Here is a 13,677-nt window from a genome sequence, read left to right as displayed (position 1 = left end):
AGAAAGCGGACAGTGCCTGGAGGCCCTGTGGCAACTACAGACGGCTGAACCTTGCAACAGAGCCTGACCACTACCCCCTGCCAAACATGCAGGACTTGACGGCCTCTTTCCATGGGGCCAAAATATTCTTTAAAATGGACCTTTTAAAATCATATTTTCAGGTACCAGTAGCACCGGAGGACATCCCCAAAACCGCCATCGTCACACCCTTCGGGTCCTACGTCTTCGTCTTCACCTTCGGCCTGAGGAACGCAGGCGCAAACTTCCAGAGGTTGATGGACAGCATCCTGGGGGACCTGGACTTCTACGTCTGCTACGTCGATGATATCCTAATCTTTCCCAGATCCTGGAAGGAACACCTGCGACACATCTGGGAGGTCCTGCAGTGTCTGCAGGAAAGTGGCCTTGTCGTCAGGTTCGACAAGTGTACCTTTGGCGTCAGGAAGGTGGAATTCCTGGGTCAAGAGATATCCCCCGAGGGCGTCCACCCAATGTCATCGAAGGTCGAAGCCATCGAGAAGTTCCCCATCCCCACCTCCATCAGGGCCGTACAAGAATTCTTCAGGATGGTCAACTACTACAGAAGATTCATCTCGGGGATTGCTCACACCATGGCCCCCCTGATGGAGGTCTTCAAGGGACGTCCAAAGTCCTTAGTGTGGGACCCTGACCAGCAGAAGGCCTTCCTCCTGACGAAGGCTGCCCTCGCCAAAGCAACATCTTTGGCCCACCAGAACCCCAACGCTCCCCTCCAGCTGACGATGGATGCTAGCGACGTCACCTGCAAAGATGTCCTGGAGCAAGTCATCAGGGGGACCCCTCAGCCCATCGCCTTCTTCAGCAAGAGGTTAAGCCCCACCGAGCCCTGTGCTACAGCACCTTCGACCAGGAACTCCTTGCAGCATACCAGGTGGTACTGCACTTCAAGTTCCTCCTGGAGGGATCAACTACAAGGACCTCGCCCGTGAACAGGCTGCTGACCCTGAGACCCCTGCCTACAGTACAGCCATCACGTTGCTAAGGTGGAAAGACATGCCCTTCAGTTCAGGATGATCAACATTGCTGAGCGACGTTAGCACCAAATGCCCCTGCCCCCTAGTGCCTGCCTCCAGATGTTGGCTGGTCTTCGACGTCATCCACAGCCTATCCCACCCCTCCGGAAGGACAATAGCAGGCTGCTGATGGAGAAGTTTGTCTGGCACGGCATACGGAAGGACATGACGGCCTTGTCAAGTCAGTATGTGCAGTGCCAGGCCAGCAAAGTAGGACGGCACACTGAATCTGGAGTGGGCGAGTTTCCCCAGCCAAGGAGACGCTTCAGGCACATCCCCGTCGGGGTAGTGGGTCCTCTTCCCCCATCAGGAGAAGCCAGATACCTTCTAACAGTCGTCGACCGCTCCACCAGGTGGCCCAAAGCTATGCCCATGGAAGAAGCCACCTCCAGTGCGTGTGCGGAAGTCCTCCTCTCCAGCTGGATCAGCCGGTTCGGTGTCCCAGACCACATAACAACAGACAGAGGACCAGCCTTCCTGTCCGAGCTGTGGACCGCCCTGGCATGCCTGATGGGGACCACTCACCACAGCACCACTGCCTACAACCCTGCAGCCAACGGAATGGTGGAAAGGTTCCACAGGTCTCTGAAGGCGTCCCTCATGGCTCGTTGCTCCTCCGAGAATTAGAAATACCAGCTGCCCTGGGTCCTCCTCGGGTTGAGAACCACGCCCAGAGCCAACGGCGACCCCTCCTCAGTGGAAAAAGTCTACGGGGAGACCCTGGTAGTCCCGGTGGAATCATCACAGAAGACAGAGATGACATAGGGACGCAGAGGCTCCGTGACAGGGTGGGAAAGTTCGCCCCCTGCCAAAGGACATTCACCGACAGGACGTCCCCCTTCATGCCCCCTGAGCTATCCTCTGCCACCCACGTCTTCGTCAGGGACGACACCGTGCGCCCACTCTTAACCAGACCCTACAGAGGACCTTTCCTTGTACTGGAAAGAAACAAGAAGGCATTCCAAGAAGCCGTCCACGGGCGGGAAGACTGGATATCTGTAGATCGTCTCAAACCTGCATTCCTGGAGGAGGACGTCGGAGGCAGTCCTCAAAGCCTCCCGCAGGGTGTGGCACCCCCTCGGACAACCCCCTGCGCAGGAAAGAGGCGTGGGCGTCCCCGGAAGCCCCAGAAGCCAGACAGGAAGGCACCCCAACAAATCACTCCAGGGGGCACTGGGGAAGGCGACCACCCTCTCCAGTTGACATCAAGGAAGCGAGGCCCCCTTCGTCGCCCCAGCAGATACCTGCTTTGATCAGACGTTACCTCCGTCTGTATGTTTTATTGTCTTTCCAAATGATCATGCTTTATGTACATGTAACGAAGTATTTATGTTATGTACCAGACATTATTGATCACTATGTTTTCTGTATGAACCTGTCCTGTTTTTGTAGAGAATTAGTTTGACCTCAGGTCACCTGTAAATCTTTGTACTGGCGGTCTCTGCAAAGTACACAGGCGTCCACACCCCACTTTATAAGCAGCTCGCTTCATCAATAAACCAGTTACGGGCTGCTCTAAGGACAAGAGCCCGTGCTGGTGCAAGGCCAGCTAAATCTGAAACAACATCAATAAACCAGCAGTACTTGTCTTCCTGCTCATTATTTCGCACCTCTTTCACAACATCATCCCGAATAGACTTAACGAGAACTGGAGGTTTAACATCTTCTGGGGTCCCTCTTCGTAAAGGGAAGATATAAGATATATATATATGTATATAATTATAAGGAATAGGTAGACCAGTACTTGGGGAAACATTCTTTATTGCGACTAGTTTCGAGGTTTTAACATACCGCATGATCAGGCATCTAAAAATAATAAATAAATACAATGAAAAAAACCACTCACTAAAATAAAACAAAATTAAACACATCAGAACTAACTACCAAGAATTAGAATTGAACAATACCGTTTAACCTAGAAAATCAAGAATCAAGAGAGGAATAAAAGGCAAATACAAAGATAGTTACAGAAGAGACACAGAATTAAAAACAAACCAACTCAACCGACCGTTCACTATTACAGAGTGATGGTTTTTCTGTGCTGGTATATAATGTTTCAATTGTTGTTAGCTCCACATCACTAGACCGACTGGATAATATAGGAAAAGAATCTGTACTCAGACGATGGTCATGCTGATGGGAATGCTCACGAATGGCACTAAATGCTTGTTTGTTAAGTGGCCTGTTTGTTCTAATTGGTTGGCCTAGGTGTTCAAAGGCACAGACCCGAAACTGGCGCTTTGATTTATCAATATAAGTTGCCTTACAGCAACTACATGTATACTTAGAGACTACAGATGACTGTAGGCCTTTGGGCACCGTGTCTTTGAACTTGAAAAACTTTTGTACTAAATTTTTAGGCCTGAATATGACTCTGAGACTGATTTGAGAAAGTTTATCTAAATTACTATTGGAATTTTACTCTCAAGTCAGTCTCAGAGTCATATTCAGACCTAAAAATGTAGTACAAAAGTTGAGTTCCTTTGTTTTTAATTCAGTGTCTCTTCTGTAACTATCTTTGTATTTGCCTTTTATTCCTCTCTTGATTCTTGCTTATCTAGGCTGAACGGTATTGTTCAATTTTAATTCTTGGTAGTTAGTTCTGATGTGTTTAATTTTAATTTTATTTTATTTTAGTGAGTGGTTTTTTCGTTGTATTTATTTGTTATTTTTAGATGCCTGACGATGGGGTATGTTAAAACCTCGAAACTAGTCGCAATAAAGAAAGTTTCCCGAGCATTAGTCTACCTATTCCTTATTCGACTCTGCTCTTCATGGAATTCTTCTGTTGCACACACACACACACACACACACACACACACATATATATATATATATATATATATATATATATATATATATATATATATATATATATATATATATATATATATATATATCTATATATGTGTGTGTGTGCGTGCCAACGTCTATAACAAATGCTACATAAAGGTAGGACAAATAAAGAGCAAAGATTGATCCTGAAGCCAGAAAAACAGATCCTAAGAAGCAACTACTGAAAGCGGGAACTGTTATAGATCCACCAAAAGAAAGGAAAATAAACTAAAAACTACAAACTGCATCAACGAGTGATCAGCTGTAACCAAAGTGAATGAAAAGTGTGTAGAGCAAAGATTTCAAAAAGATAATATATTTTCTCGTACAGTTTCGAGACATTGCCTGATGTCTCAAAATCTAATGCGAAAATCTCTCTTCCTCGAACCTGCTGTCTTTCGTATTCATGACACCTCGACTATAAGCTTCTGACGTCACGAATGGCGATACTAAAAAGAAAAATAGACAGAGGAAAATAAGAGAATAAAACAGGGTAATAAATAAAGAAATGAAAAAGGTTTCCGAGGTGGGTTAACGTATTCAGTGGTAAGGGTATGCAACGCATTATATGCAATGCGTAAGTATATATGCAAGTAAAACGTGAATGGAGGTATGTAAACTTTCTTTTACATACATTTGCATGATTAAGGACACTAACCTCCTTGAAACACATATAAAGAGAGAGAGAGAGAGAGAGAGAGAGAGAGAGAGAGAGAGAGAGAGAGAGAGAGAGAGAGAGAGAGAAATGAAACTTAGAGGATGAAATTAACAAAGAACAAACGTGTGTGACTCTTCTTGCAGTGAGCTCATGCTTACGAAAACTGAACCTTATCGCATCTATGCATAAGAGCGAAAGTACGACGTTCCTTGAAGAACCGTCTCGCCCTGAAAGCTCAGGGTATGATGCCCCCTTGGTCTTCCAGTCAAAATTCCATGAACTGGAAACAGCCATTTAATAAAAATAAAAACCAATTAAATACAAAGCGGCTATGTAAATGAAGGTATTCACAAATAAAAACTAATTACTATTATTACAAAAACGAAAGCACCGGTCACTGTGTAAGTATGAAAAATGACAAAATAAAATTTTAAAATGTTGTCAAGTGATGAGAAGGCATTTTGTGCAGAGAGAGAGAGAGAGAGAGAGAGAGAGAGAGAGAGAGAGAGAGAGAGAGAGAGAGGTGGGGGGATTATAAACAACCTTTACTTATAGGAAGGTAATCCAGAGGTCATAAGCAGCCCCCGTCCCCTGCAAAAAAAAAAAAAAAAAAAAAAAAAGACGATCCAAAAAGGGAGTTTGGCGATGATAAGGGAACGAGAAACAAATAAATATAACCGCAAACACGAAGGAACCAGAGGAAAACAATTATCTTGACCCCAAAAGACATATACCAAGAAATAAAAGAAAAAAGAATTATAGACATGTATAATCAAAGCGCGCACACACACACACACACACACACACATGAGTGCGCACGCGCGTGCACGCGGATTCCAGTAGGATGCTGACTCTCCAAGGGGGTATATATAAAAAAGGAAAATGTGCAACCTCATTTTTTGGATCCACACCTAAACATTTCTTCGACAAAAATAAACGCGGTGGAAAAGGTGGGAAACATTATCTATATAAAATATGTCAGACTGCGACTTTGTCATTATTTTTCGCTGCTTTAGGGAAATGCTACTTCCCGACAAAAATGAAAGATTGTCAGAAATTACAATCGATGACATGAAACAAAAGAAATCATATATTTGTGCGAACATATAGTCACGAATGGGTAAAACCCATGTTGTACTGTGTCAAATTACACACACACACACACACACACACACACACACACACACATACACACACACACACATATATATATATATATATATATATATATATATATATATATATATATATATATATATATATATGTGTGTGTATATATGTGTGTGTGTGTGTGTGTGTGTGTGTGTGTGTGTATGTATATATATTAAAGACAAATTAACTGGTATAGTACTAAAATATTTGATCCCGACTGTTATCACAAATGACAGAATATTATTCATGGAAATAAATGTATCGAAAATCAAACAGTCCAAGAAAACCCGAAAGACAGTAATGTTGGAAAGAACGAGTCTCCTTGTGGTAAAGACGCACAAACTGTAAGTCATAAGATGTACCTTTGTATTACCGCCTTGAGACACACGGATACCCCCACGAACATTTTCTTCGCATACCTGACCCTCTTCTTCTTGTGGCGGTTGTATCATTTGGTATCATTACAAGTCCTGGCAGATTATGTTTCTCCAACTGCCTGCAACTTTTTGTCTCCCTCGTCAATTATCAGCTTGGCTGGGCTGAACGTTTTTGTTATTGCGAGAGACAAAAGTCTCTAGGACAGACTTTCTTTTATATGGTTTCAGATGGTGTTTAATTCTCTTTTCCACTTCAGTGTGAAAACGCTGTAATTAAGGGAGGTCACAAAAAAAATTTTTTCACCTGTTTTTGTGGCCGCATCTTCCAGACACGTCTAGACGTATAGTTCGAATTTTATAGGTATTAGGTGCAGTATGCATAATTACGGCAGTTATCTCGGCTGGGCACGGCTTTTTTTTCGAATAAGCTTGGTATTGGTACTGTAGTTTTAAGTAAGATACTCGAAAACGAACATTTGTAAGGCAGGCACCTTTATTATCATACTGTTATCACTTTGCTAAGTTGCTCAATTTGCGATTCCGGAATTTTATAGAAATACAACGAAAGTCTAGTCAAGATTTACAAAGAAAATGATGTGGCTGATATTTAGCTACAATATAACAAAACATCACGATCATATTCATAAACGCACGGGCATAAAACGCCGTTAATATCACTGTATTGCGCAAGAACCACCTCCAGACAGCATCATTTTATCAGCAGGGCATAGAATTAGAAGCAAATGCAAATACGGGGTCCCCTCGCTTCTCAACCGAAGGTCATTATATTTGCTGAGGTTTATGGAATGCACTTCGACCAACTTCCATTTATTGGAGTAAACCTTTCCGTACCCTAATACGTATTAGTATCTGGGATATTTTTGTTACTAGCTAGTTGGAATAAATCTTTGTAGTAATTCACCAGTATAAGAAGATCGTTAATGGTGTTGTGAAGTAAATACGTGGGTTGCAAATAACAGGTGTTGCCTGATTCTAATGTTTAACGAAGCCGGTTGAATTATTTTTCGGGCATCAGAGGGGCATGACTCTGTCTTAGGTAAATCTATTGTAACATACAAAAGAACAATGCAGTTATGTATTTAATCTCTGGAGAATTATTAAGATGGAGTTCTTTTATTACTAGCCGCTAAGCTAATTTTCACAAAAAAAAAAAAAAACACTTTGTAAGGGCATGGGAACAATCCGATTTCAGCTGCAACTTTGCAAAAGTTTCCACAAACCATTTATCAATGTATTTATTTATAATATTTATGTTCTAATAAATTTATCATATGGAGCTAAAGGTGATAAAAAACCACAATATACATATAAAGAAAGTTTATCCCGACCCTTATTTTCGCAATCGGAGTGTTCCACATGTCAGCTGAGATGATGAATGCGCTTCAGTGACAGACGACAAATGTAAACAAGTGCCATCGCTGCTAATGGCCGAGACGTCCTTTTGTAAACCTCGGCCATTGTTATAGGCTTTGGCTAGCAATACTCAGCCCACAGACCCCCATGACACCATGTTATAGGCGTGGGGTCGTTATTACGGTGTTGAAGAGTAAAGGGAACTGGAGGAACAAAGCCGAGAGTTGGGCGCAGGAAAGACTTAACAACTTCTCCTCCTCCTCCTCGGCCGAGGAGCTTCAGCAATCAGTGTTGGAGATGACGTTATCCTTCCTTCTTCTCGACCAACACCGCTCGTCAAGAACTCCTGTAGGCTGATGTAAGGTAACAATTCTGTTGTTCAGTTTAGGCCAGGGTGATAAAGAAAAGATATTTTGTGGAATGCGAAAGTGTTTTTAAGTCAGCACATACGATGTTGGGATGTTGGTTGGTTGATCTTGATGGAGTAACCTGTCATTGTCTAGGTGGAAATGGCAGGTACATCTTTTTTCTCTCCATATCCGAGATCAGCTTCAGTTAGCTTTTGTTTATGAGAAGCCAGTCGTAGGTAACAATTATAGCCCATAGGCTGGTTAGGAAAGGGTTAAATGTTTGAGTAGTGTATGCTGTTTTGGAAGACAAACACTTACATTGCAGTAAGTCTCAGCCTAGTTTATTATAAAAAAAAGATTGTAATTTTTGCGAGTTGTACATGACTTAAGGTTGTATAATAAGTTCATGAATCCTAGGTTATCAGGAAACAGCTTACTGGAGTTAGGTTTGGCTAACATAACCCTTTATGGCTCCAAACGTCATTTTTTTTACCAAATATTTATTTTAACCAAATTAATTTTCTTCGAAATTTTCTTCATTGCAGTGATAAGAATTCAACAAAACATTTGGTAAAGGTTACTTTTAAACATAGCCAATATTAATTTAGTCTGACAATTCCAGGAGACAACAGTGGGAAACAGGTTTTTTTGGATAGGGGAAAATGTATGCAAACCTAATCTTCCTAATGTAGGTAACTAGGCCACTAGCCTACGTCCTACTTTATTTTCTTTTGCCCCCTACCAACCTAATGTGATCTAAGGAGTGGAAAATTATAGAATGAAATGTAAGAATGCTTTGTACTGAAGCTTAACTTAGGCCATCACCTCCTACCTAACTGGGCTGGAAACAGTATTTGGTTACTTACTATGTTTATTTATAGTTGTCTCCTTCATTACCTCCAGAAAGAATGGGTATCTTTTGGTCTTATTTCTCCCAACTAAGCCACTGTTAGTCTTGCTCTGACTTTGGTCCCTCATTGTTGGTAGATCTAGGGATGTTTGAAATGAGTTCACTAAATATATCCAACTGAAATGAATGTAAAATTTGTAAAAAAGATCTCATCAAAATCTGGTAAGAGCTACAGTATTTGATTTTTATACTAACTACATAATACCCAAATAGCATAGGCTGATTGCCATTTTGAAAAATTGTGGACCATAGAATTAGCGTAAAATAGTCTTCATGTTTTTTAGATACATTACCAAGGCCATATATACCCAGAATATCGTCAAAAAGCCCCTTTTAATTTTATTTTCTTACAAAAATCCTTGAATAATCACCAAGTGATGCCCAGATGTCTGACAGACATACCAGTCCCACATAATATAAGCTCACTTTTAAGAAATTATAACATCACCTACATGACAAAATAGAAACCCATTCCATGGTGGTTGATGATAACTATCATACTTACAAAAAAAGATATACAAAAGACAGCACTGAATAGGCTTTAACATGCTGTAATATGTCAACAAATGATAAATTATAATTTCTGCACCCACTAAATAGTAGCAATGATTTTGTTATGAAAGAAGTGGTTTTAGGATTTATGAAAAGAGTCATTGATCATATATTTTTCAGTGATTCTTATTAAGGGTTAAGAAATGCAACACGAATTTTAATTGCCTGGGATGCCCATAATATAAGCATCTTTATCTTTGGGGCATCCAGCTTTGTTCCTAAACCTTCTTGAGGTTGCTGTTTATAATTAGGCTAACATAGTGTGCGGTGTCTTTACATGACTTGGCTGACATCACTTAGAGCTATGACTTAAATTTTGTATGGAAAGTAACATAATACGATAAAGTTTGCTGTATATTCATTATAACTTTTCTGAGCAAAAATATTTTCCATGTGCCCCTTTTTGGATTGCATGTTTCTCTCTCAGCTTGAGGTTAACTGTATTTGTGTGGATGCATCTAAACAACCTGAATTTTCATGAAGTTGTCAGGTTACACCAAAAAATAATAAGCATAAGCCTAGGAGAACATTACTACCCAGATAGGAAATAGCAGGAATAAGACCAACTTTGAAAAATCAAGAGATAAGCAATCTTTAAAAGGCATTAACTAATACCTAACTTGTCATTTGTATAAAATAATCTAACATGCTGCAAAGAGCTGTGTTTTACTAGAAAATCTGTCAAATTTAAAAAAAAAAAAATCACTCCTAAACAGTATTGTGATTTATGACTCCCTGAAACATCGTACGTAGATAATGATATACACTATGTTTAATAATATATTACTTGACAAAAGGGCTGCATTTGATTCAGTAGTTCATGAACTGAAGATACATGATTTGAAATGAATAGGCGTTGAAGTTGATGTAAATAGTAGAGACTGAGGAATGTGTTATTTAGCTGTAGCAAAAATAGAACACAAGAAATGTAGCATTCAAGGTGAAATATGTGAATGTAGATATGTTAGAAATGTTTGTATGTAGGTATGCCTATGTAGTCACAATACTATACTATTGTAACATCTTTGTAATATTCTAGTACATTATGCACTGGAAAATTACAAGTTTTAATTAATAAGTCACCTAAATAGAGAATGAATAAATCCCCAAGGATGTGGTGTCACATTCTGACTAAGCTTTTGTGGCTGCATATTAATGCAAAAGCAAATATAGAATATGTGGTATGAGTCTGAAACGAAAATATGTAAAAAACTCTTGTATAAATACACTATATCACCAAAAGCACACTGTACATAGGAGTGTCAGTACATTTAATGGAGCATCAGATGTAAATGTGATACGTATTAGAAAATTAACCCTTGAATACCTGATAAAGTACCTAGATTGCATGTTCATTAAGTTGCTCAAAGTACTAAAGAAATATGAGAACTAATAGACTTGTAAGATTACCAAAAATAGCCTTGGCATGGAGGAGTAAGTTATTCAAGTAAATAAATGGTTCTTGCCAGATGGAGCAAATGAGGAACGGTAGGGGGTTCTAAAAAATAAACCAGCGTTATTATGATGATGAAAACACAAGTATGGGGATGATGCTTTCATCTAGTTAAAAGTTGAATTAACACTACATATGGTGTTTCCCAATTAGATCTGTCACTCTTCTTTCTCCTTTCCGTTGTATGACATTTTGTTCCACAGAAATTTGATTATTCCAAATTTAAAGTACAAAATAAAATAATTATGATGGGAACATCAGGAAAGGATCAGTATCATAACTGAAAACTAGTTAACTTACAAGATTAAATCACACCATTGAAACAGGTCAAGAAGAAAATTAAACATAGTCTTTATTAAAACTAAAGAATTATAGAAACTTTTGAGTATTGGTAAGTAAACATACTGTATATTACAGTATGACATGTTACATATTAAATGTACAGTACATACAGGTATTCCTGTTAAATATGCAAAGCTATTGGAAATTATGGTGATGGAATCTTGATAAAATAATTTATTGTTAGCACTGTAATGGGGTGCCACAGGGTAATACCAGGACACTTGTTATATAAAGTAAAAAGAGGTTTGAGATGGAATAGATGGTTAATATTGGAGTAACGATAGAATCTTGACATAGGCTACATAGAATATGTAGGTGATGCACTTTGTTTAGTAGAACACATCACATATCTGGAAAGATTGGACTCAAGATACTCTTGCATTTTTGCAGCTGCATCCAAGGCCCCGGGGAAGTCGGGGTTCAATATCTTAGGGAGTCCCCAGGGTACAGCAGGAGTTCCATTCCAACGGCTTGCCATAAGTTGGAAAATGCAGTAACTCAAAACATCATAATACAGTAAAAATTTATAAAAATGAGAGAGAGACTTATGTAAGCCTGGGGAAAGAAACAGGTTTTTGAGCTTTACCCTGGCAATAAACAGGTTTTCTCCCCTCCTTATAGGAGGGACTGCCTTATAGTGAACCCTAAACCTGTTTTCTCACCTTGTTATAGCACCTACAGCGCTTACGGCGCCGTAATCCTAGTCACGGTGCCATAACCTGGAACAAATTTTTTGATGAATATATTTGAAAAAGTGCTGTAAGTTGGAACCACCACAACCTGGGGACTACATGTACATATTATGCTTGTATGAGGGTGCTTGTTGTGAAACAGTCTAGGCATCGTCATCGTCGTCTTCAGGCGCTTCATCATCACCACCACCACCAGCTGCAGCAGCTATCTCACAGTCGGAGAGAAGTTGGTGGCCAGGGTCACCTTCGTCATCACCAGCTTCCCCTGCACATCATCCTCCGGAACGTCATCGCCTCCAGTCGTGAGTTGGGCTTGGAAGTCATTACTCCAATACTACCATTACCCCCTCCAGGAACTTCCTCCACTATAGCCGTTTCATTGCAACAATAACACTTTGGTGCTTTGGCAAATACATGACCCCTAATACGACCTTCGTTGCCAACCAACTGGACTGTATTAGGATGTGCAGGCGCATGTCCATGAGAAGCAAAGCCTTCACTCAATGTCTAGCAGTGCCAAGATGCTATGTTTGATGATAAATAACGTCCTTAAAAAAAGATTATGGACCCAGTCGGTTATGATCTTGGCAGTGAAATGATACTAAATCACTAGCAGTCTGTTCATCTACCCATGTGGTTGCATTGCATGTCCAACTACCACTGGTTCGCAACAATGCCCACCAGTAGCATATAACATAAGAAAGAAACATGTTGCTAGGAAAGCTTTCAACCTGGTAAATTCTTATCCTTCTCATCATTCAAGGTGTTAGTGGGTAAGGAGCGACAGAATATACCAGTTTCATCAGCATTGTTGATTTAGCCTAAAACAATGCCTTCTTTTCCTCATCAGGTCTTGCAACATCTGGCAAAATTCCTCCATTCCCTCCTCGGAAGCATCCGAAGCTTTTTCATGAGTTCTTGCTAGAAATCCCATGTCAAATTTTGAATTGAAACAGCCAACCTTTGGGTGCTTTAAAGTCCGCAACCTTATGCAGGTCAGCAAACTTCATAGCTGCAGCCTTCAACTGAACACCATGTATGTTCATGCCAGCAGTTCTTTGTTGATGAAACCAGATCAAGGTAGACTGGTCAGTGCCCTCATAACCGCCTGTTGCCATGACCTTGCGGGCCTGACTCCCTACCATCTTTTTCCCGAAGTACGTACTTCTTCAGCTTATCCTGGGAAGTCTTGATAAAATGCAAGGTTGACCAGGCAGTGCCATACTCTTCCATGATATGTGACTTAGACCAACCTGCCTCAATTCTCCCAACAATTTCTCTTTTCTGTTAAAGGGTCAATATTGTGCCTTCCTTTCCCTCATAGGACGAGATGGGGCCATGCGAAAAATACACAGCACCGTATACAACACCAGGAGGACCAGCAATGCTGAATGCTCGGAATGCAGTATCACAAAAGCAGTGCACTTGCCAACAGTTCAAATAAGCAACTGATCACTCACAACTGTACAAAGTGGGAAAATGCTCATTGTTATTGATTGCATTGATACTTTCCAAATATAGCCATTTAGTGTAAGATATGTTTATGATGCATATGCCTATAAGCTATTAAAAATAAAAAATCACAATGACATATACATTTCCTCCAACAGTGAGAAAGCTTATTAAAAACACAAGTTCTTGTCCACCCTGCACCTGCTGTCATACGCTATTAAACTGATGACAGATTTGTAGCAGCAATAAAATGCGACAAACAAAGCGACAGTTATGACGTGTTAAGTGGTGTTGTGCTTTTAAGTCAATAACAACCTCCTTACTTCCCCTTTTGTTGTGTGTGTGTGTGTATATCTTAGTGCAGTATCAAACAAAAAGAAGATCACCTGGCTGACCTGGAAGACTGTCTAGTTCACCTGTTTCTCCACTAAGTGTGTTTGAACGTTTTAAGTTTTAGTCAGAATTCTCCTTGACAGAC

General features: G+C 40.4%; 2 protein-coding genes across 2 annotated transcripts in view; both read left to right on the top strand.

Annotated features, from left to right (window-relative positions):
- The first annotated feature begins 1,082 nt into the window (after positions 1-1,082).
- Positions 1,083-2,305, top strand: LOC136851467 (uncharacterized). Its single transcript, XM_067125576.1, has 2 exons — positions 1,083-1,483; positions 1,606-2,305. The coding sequence occupies exons 1-2, from the start codon at positions 1,083-1,085 to the stop codon at positions 2,303-2,305; spliced, it is 1,101 nt and encodes a 366-aa protein (XP_066981677.1).
- A 5,174-nt stretch (positions 2,306-7,479) lies between these two features.
- Positions 7,480-13,677, top strand: part of LOC136851461 (protein O-mannosyl-transferase TMTC4-like) — a 180,895-nt gene continuing 174,697 nt past the window's right edge. Inside the window, 1 exon segment of the mRNA XM_067125562.1 lies at positions 7,480-7,811. The gene's annotated coding sequence lies outside the window, so the exon portion shown is untranslated.

The sequence above is a fragment of the Macrobrachium rosenbergii genome, chromosome 3 (genome assembly GCF_040412425.1).
Source record: "Macrobrachium rosenbergii isolate ZJJX-2024 chromosome 3, ASM4041242v1, whole genome shotgun sequence".
In the NCBI taxonomy this organism is placed as follows: domain Eukaryota; kingdom Metazoa; phylum Arthropoda; class Malacostraca; order Decapoda; family Palaemonidae; genus Macrobrachium; species Macrobrachium rosenbergii.
Note: the sequence above shows the minus strand (reverse complement) of the source record. Positions and strands in the feature narration are given on the sequence as shown.